Source organism: Oncorhynchus mykiss, chromosome 6 (genome assembly GCF_013265735.2).
Source record: "Oncorhynchus mykiss isolate Arlee chromosome 6, USDA_OmykA_1.1, whole genome shotgun sequence".
Lineage (NCBI taxonomy): Eukaryota > Metazoa > Chordata > Actinopteri > Salmoniformes > Salmonidae > Oncorhynchus > Oncorhynchus mykiss.
Genome location: NC_048570.1, coordinates 11,946,229 through 11,953,363, shown reverse-complemented (window position 1 = coordinate 11,953,363; position 7,135 = coordinate 11,946,229). Strand labels below are relative to the sequence as shown.

The window sequence follows — 7,135 nt, the reverse complement described above, 5'->3', positions numbered from 1 at the left end:
CTACAGGTCAGAGAGGGACTGATAAGTCAATGATACCGTTCATTTCCTTTTGCAGAACAGACGTTTGGGTTTAGTTTAAACTTAAGTGCAGGAGACCAACCGTACTTAACAATTGTCTATCCACCACCACCTAAACACTTAATGTCAGTTTCAATATTGGAAGATACCCTTGATTACATGTAGCTCAATTATGAAAATAAAATATCCTGATCATGTCTAAGAAGATCAACCTGCCTTTGTGCATTTCTTAAACAGGAAACCCTATGATTACCATAAACACTGCATGACATCGAGGTTGAGTCGCTGCTAAGTTAGTGTTAAGCAAAGGGAAAGAGCTACGTACAGAAAAGTGAAGGGTGTGTTTAGAGAATTGTCAAAGTGTTTAATAAACAAATGTATACCAGAGTGGTTGCGTACACACACTGTGTTAAGGCACCACATGGGTTCTTAGTGAGGTCCGCTTTCTAGAGCTCGATGATTAAGAAGCCATAGACAAACATTCAAATGTAGCATCTACAAACGAAAGGCCTTCAGAAAGGACCAGGATGAGTTATCCGTTACTTCCTGGTAGATGGAGAGCACAGGTAAGGGCCTTTCTGTTTCATGCTGATGGGAAATTAACACTAATCTTTGGCCCTGTACACATTCAGGTTTTTACAATTGATACAATGGTGATATTTTTGACATAAGGGTTGTGTAAATGTTATTTGGTAGACAAACTGTCGTATCATAACCATTGTGTGAAAGGTTTTGTACAACTTGAGTGTGTTGGGTTTCATGTCTCCTTCCAAACCCTTTTCAGTCACATCTCTTGAGGTTTAGCACCAACTCACCCCAACTATGAGCCTCTTCCAAACCTACATGGAAGGCTCATTTAGGGCTATGGAGATCATGAAATTGTCAGCCGGTGATTTTCAAGCCAATAACTGCTGGTCTCTACGGTAATTGACTGTTACACCATCACATTAAATCCATTATTTTAGACAGTTCTAAAGAAACATGAAGAAAATGTCTATTTCAGAAAATAATAGCATACTGAGTTGTCCTTATGTTAGACCCTGATATGGCAGTGGGCTACACTAGTTCATTTAGCAGACAAGATATGCTTGGAATTGCATGGCATTTATTTTATAGAAGAATATATCCTTGAGGGAGTGCGCACATGCGGCTAGTCTGTTGAGTGGTTAACATATAGGTACTTCTATATGCTTATTTTTTTTTAATGCAACTTTAGTAGGGTTATGTTTTGATTTTTAGTCGCATGAAAGGCATTAGCTCTGTTTCTTGTGCAGGCTGCACACTTGTCTCTCAATCACAATTTGACAAGCACTTGATAATCTCACCCGTCAGCCTATTCTCAATTTAATATGGTCTTTACATAGCCTAATATGGGTGGAATATTTTTATTATTAGAATGGCCCACAAAACCCATGTAGCCTGGACTCATAGCATATGGAGGTCGCGTGCAGTTACCTTTTTAATATGCAAGCATAGGGGAAGTTAAGATTCTCCCAAAATTATATAGCCTAATTTGCCTAAACATTAATAAATATAATCATTCAAAATAAAATAAATTGTTTTAAATCGCATTGCCTATATTTGGAAGGAAAGGCAGTTCACAATTTGGGCAGATATTTGTTGAGTTGCGACTGTCTGAAAATTAGAGGCCAAGCCAGGCATATAGCAATATTTAAAAATACAATTGTGGGAAAACAGTTTGGAAAGCAAATGATTAAAGCTGTGAAGAGAAGACAGTGAAAGGACTAATTGTCTTAGTTATCAAAATTCTCAACTTTGTTGGGTCAGTCAGTGCCACTTAAGTTAGTTTTTGAAAAATTATTTCCAGTTTAGATGGACATGTCTCAGGCCTATTATATGGTCACTGTCAGGTGAGTAGGCTACTCATTATAATTTGTCCTATTAAAAAAATATGCTAATGTCTCCCGCCATATGAAGTGTAGTAGAATTGCATTTATAAAAAAGGCCACATTTTTCACATGCAGAGAAGAAACAGCCTTGGCCTGCTATACGTGCTCAGCAATGGACTGAACGGTCTTTGTTTTACCAACAGTGATTCAGTTATATTATGACTATCTACTCATCACATTACAAATAGTAAGCCATCTTACAGAAGTCTGCAAATGTGATTAGACATGTAATGCTTTATTATAAAAAGGTGCATTTTTATGGTAAATTATGAGAACATCTCACATTTCTGAACATTGTTTGGGATTCTGTGTTTTCAAATATTGACTTTGTCAATGTTACTTTTGATGTACACTACCGTTCAAAAGTTTGGGGTCACTCAAATGTGTTTTTAAAGAATCACTTTTTGTCCATTAAAGTAACATCAAATTGATCAGAAACACAGTGTAGACATGGTTTATGTTGTAAATGACTACTGTAGCTGGAAACAGCTGATTTTGTTATGGCATATCTACATACAGAGGCCCATTATAAGCAACCATCACTCCTGTGTTAGCTAATCCTGAAGATCTCGTACAATGCTCTGTACTACTCCCTTCACAGAACAGCGCAAACTGGCTTTAACCAGATTAGAATAGGAGTGGGAGGCCCTGGTGCACAACTGAGCAAGAGGACAAGTACATTAGTGTCTAGTTCGAGAAACAGACAGCTTCATTAAATAGTACCAACAAAACACCTACGTCAACAGTGAAGAGGCGACTCCGGGATGCTGGCCTTCTAGGCAGAGTTGCAAATAAAAAGAAAAGATGGGCAAAAGAACAGACACTGGACAGAGGAACTCTGCCTAGAAGACCAGCATCCCGGGGTCGCGCCTCTGCGAGTACTATTTAATGAAGCTGTCAGTTGAGGACTTGAGGCGTCTGTCACAAACTAGACACAAATTTACTTGTCCTCTTGCTCAGTTGTGCACCAGGGCCTCCCACTCCTCTTTCTATTCTGGTTAGAGCCAGTTTGCAATGTTCTGTGAAGGGAGTAGTACAGAGCATTGTACGAGATCTACAGTTTCTTGGCAATTTCTCGCATGGAATAGCCTTCCTTTCTCAGAACAAGTATAGACTGACGTTTCAGAAGAAAGTTCTTTGTTTCTGGCCATTTTGAGCCTGTAATCTAACCCACAAATGCTCCAGATACTGAACTAGTCTAAAGGCCAGTTTTATTGCTGCTTTAATCAGGACAACAGTTTTCAGCTGTGCTAACAATTGCAAAAAGGTTTTCTAATAATCAATTAGCCTTTTAAAATGATAAACTTGGATTAGCTAACAACGTGCCATTGGAACACAGGAGTGCTTGTTGCTGATAATGGGCCTCTGTAGATATTCCATAAACAAGTCATTTCTGATCAATTTGTTATTTTAATGGACAAAAACAAGGACATGTCTAAGTGACCCCAAACTTTTGAACGGCAGTGTATGTCAGTTGGTCTCTACACCGTAATAATGTGCTTTAGTTACAAATCTTATCATGGGCTAGGCTACATGACATGTGCGACTATGAATAAACAAAAACATGCTCTGTTTCTTACCTTATTGCACACCCTGGGCATCATTCATGAGTGATAGCCAAATATTGTCACCCATCAGACTAATCTTGTCTTTACTTAATGATGGACCATTATCTTGCGCCTGTCGGAAGAGGGGGGAAAGAATATGTAATCTACGCACTTAAAATAGCGAATGGAGGTTGCTTTTCCCGTGGTTCATTTTCATTACAGCCAGTTAGGCTATACTCATGTTGTAAAGAGAAGCAATGTGCTTAATATTAGGAAAGTTGAGAAATATAGTAGGCCATCAAGACGCTTTTCTCACGCAATTGCATAGCCTATAAAAATGTTGTGCAACATGAGCTCTCATGAAGTGTTTGATTTGCATTGATGTCAGAGTGATTAGAGGGACAATAGTGCTGAGCGACTGGCACGTTTGGTAGGCTACTAACCATCAGAGCGCAGTTTGAGAAGGCTAGTCACATGGAATTTGACTGTGGTCATGACTCGTCACCGTAACAGCCCTAAGCTCATCACAGTTGTTTTTTTTAAATTATTTATTTTTCAACATCTTCATATTCCTACAAAAATAGTCTGCGTACTAAAATACACTGTTTAAAAGTACACAATGTGTGCATTTGAGACACTAATACACAGGGCATCAAATAACATTAGAATTCATTTAAATGGAGTGTATGTGTGGAGGGAGTGAACAGACCCCTATAGAAGGGAGGGACTGAGGGAAGACCTTCCATACCAGCGCCACTCACTCCCATGTAGCAACGTCCCTTAGAAGGACCACGACAGCCGCTTCAGAAAATGACAATCATAACAAGATTAGACACTTTCCTAAAAAATACATTCACAATGGACACTCGGGTCGGACCTCTGACACCCAGCCCACGAGACAGACCTCCACTGTGGCATACACGTTCACTCATGAGTCTGTCCTTCGCTCATTTGGAGTCTCAGAGCCACCACTGGGTCGGCTGTGACCGAGAGTCCACCAATTAGAGGAACATGTACTGGTTGTTGATGGAGTGCGTGCGGCCTCTGTCTGGCTTCAGTTAGAGGAACATGTACTGGTTGTCGATGGCCCGCTTGCGGCCTCTGTCTGGCTCCAGTTCGTAGTCGGAGTCCCGTTGAGTGAGGAGGGGTGGGTGGGGGTTGGGGTGACGCAGAATAGGTCTGCGGTCCACAGACTCGCTCCGACGCAGGGGACCCGAGGTGGAAAGGTCTGGGAAGGGCGCAGGGCGTAGGAGAGGGAGCCTGGGCTGGGGAAGGGGGTCTGGAGAGGGGAGCAGGCTGGGGCTGCAGTGGGCTAGGCTGGGTTCGGAGCTCCAGCGGTGCAGGGAGAAAGGAACCAGGACAGCGGATGAACTCTGACCTGAAGACAGAGGGATCACAGAGACATTCCAGTATTTATGCGGACAGAAACAGACTAACTTGGAATATCCTTTTTGTGCTGAGTCCCATATACTGTATATTCCCACAATTGTAGCTGTATTAATAGCGTCTATTTTTAAAATACGTTTGTGCAGAATGTTAATATCTTTATGTAAAGTGTTAACAGGACATCAAGTTTCCATGACGACACCACAGTTGTAGGCCTGATAACCGACAACAATAAGTCAGCCTATAGGGAGGAGTTAAGTGAAATGGCAGTGTGGTGCCAGGACAACTTCTCCCTCAACGTCAGCAAAACAAATTAGTTGATTGTTGACTTCAGAAAGCAGAGGGAACACGCCCCGGGGACTTGACATGGACAAAAAAAACACCTCTTGTCAAGAGGGCACAACAGCATCTCTACTTCTTAAGGCGGCTGAAGCAATTCGGCATTCCACCGCAGGTCCTCTCCAAATACTACCGCTGCACCATCGAGTGTGTCCTGCAAGGCTCACCAGAGGGTGAAGACAGCCCAGTACATCACTAGGACCGTACTCCCATCCCTCTAGGACAGCTTCTTGAAACGGTGCCTGAGGAAGGCCCGCAGCATTATCAAGGACCCACCCGAGCTACGATCTTTTCTCTCCCTGATCGTCTGGCAGACGGCATCAGACCTCATGCTCCGATACTAACAGGCTAATCGGGTTGATGTCGGAAGTTTACATACACTTAGGTTGTAGTCTTTAAAACTCGTTTTTCAACCACTCCACAAATTTCTTGTTAAACTATAGTTTCGGCAAGTCGGTTAGGACATCTACTTTGTACATGACCCAATACATTTTTCCAACAATTGTTTACAGACAGATTATTTAACTTATAATTCACTGTATCACAAATCCAGTGGGTCAAAAGTTTACATACACTAAGTTGACTGTGCCTTTAAACAGCTTGGAAAATTCCAGAACAGGATGTCATGGCTTTAGAAGCTTCTGATTGGCTAATTGACATCATTTGAGTCAATTGGAGGTATACCTGTGAATGTATTTCAAGGCCTACCTTCAAACTCAGTGCCTCTTTGCTTGACATCATGGGAAAATCAAAAGAAATCAGGCAAGACCTCAGAAAAAAAATTGTAGACCTCCACAAGTCTGGTTCATTCTTGGGAGCAATTTCCAAACGCCTGAAGGTACCACGTTCATCTGTACAAACAATAGTACGCAAGTATGACCACGCAGTACTCAGACCCTTTGCAATGAGACTCGAAATTGATCTCCGGTGGATCCTTTTTCCATCGATCATCCTTCATGTTTCTACAACTTGATTGGAGTCCACCTGTGGTAAATTCAATTGATTGGACATGAGGCACACACCTGTCTATATAAGGTCCCACAGTTGACTGCATTTCAGAACAAAAAGCAAGCCATGAGGTCGAAGGATTTGTCCGTTGAGATCCGAGACAGGATCGTGTCGAGGCACAAATCTGGGGAAGGGTACAAAAACATTTCTGCAGCATTGAAGGTTCCCAAGAACATAATTGCATCATTCTTAAATGGAAGAAGTTTGGAACCACCAAGACTCTTGCTCGAGCTGGTCGCCCAGCCAACTGGGCAATCAGGGGAGAAGGGCCATGGTCAGGGAGGTGACCAAGAACCCGATGGTCGCTCCAGAGTTCCTCTGTGGAGATGGAAGAACCTTCCAGATGGACAACCATGTCTGCAGCACTCCACCAATCAGGCCTTTATGTAGTGGCCAGAAGGAAGCCACTCATCAGTAAAAAGGCAAATAACAGCCCACTTGGAGTTTTCCCAAAAGGCACCCAAAGGACTCTCAGACCATGAGAAACAAAATTCTCTGGTCTGATGAAACCAAGATTGAACACTTTGGTCTGAATGCCGAGCAGAGGAAACCTGGCACTATCCCTACAGTGAAGCATGATGGTGGCAGCATCATGCTGTGAGGATGTTTTTCAGTCTGGGGAAGATCCTTGATGAAAACCTGCTCCAGAGCGCTCAGACTGGGGCGAAGGTTCACCTTCCAACAGGACAACGACCCTAAGCACACAGTCAAGACAATGTAGGGGTGGCTTCAGAACAAATCCCTGAATGTCCTCGAGTGGCCCAGCCAGAGCCCAGACTTGAACCTGATCGAACTCTGGAGAGACCTGAAAATAGCTGTGTAGTGATGCTCCCCATCCAAACTGACAGAGCAGAATGGGAGAAACTCCCTAAATACAGGTGTGCCAAACTTTATTTTATAAGTGTGTACGTATATATATATACACAC

At 42.5% G+C, this 7,135-nt stretch overlaps 1 protein-coding gene across 3 annotated transcripts in view; it reads right to left on the bottom strand.

Annotated features, from left to right (window-relative positions):
* Window positions 1–3,346: 3,346 nt before the first annotated feature.
* sh2b3 (SH2B adaptor protein 3) overlaps window positions 3,347–7,135 on the bottom strand; it is a 61,081-nt gene continuing 57,292 nt past the window's right edge. For 2 of the 3 annotated variants that reach the window (XM_036979411.1, XM_036979413.1), the window contains exon 8: window positions 3,347–4,853. In XM_036979411.1, the coding sequence (XP_036835306.1) occupies window positions 4,534–4,853 (320 nt within the window). In that variant the 3' untranslated portion in view covers window positions 3,347–4,533. The remainder of the gene's footprint in view (window positions 4,854–7,135) is intronic. The other variant, XM_036979412.1, reaches the window with a different exon arrangement.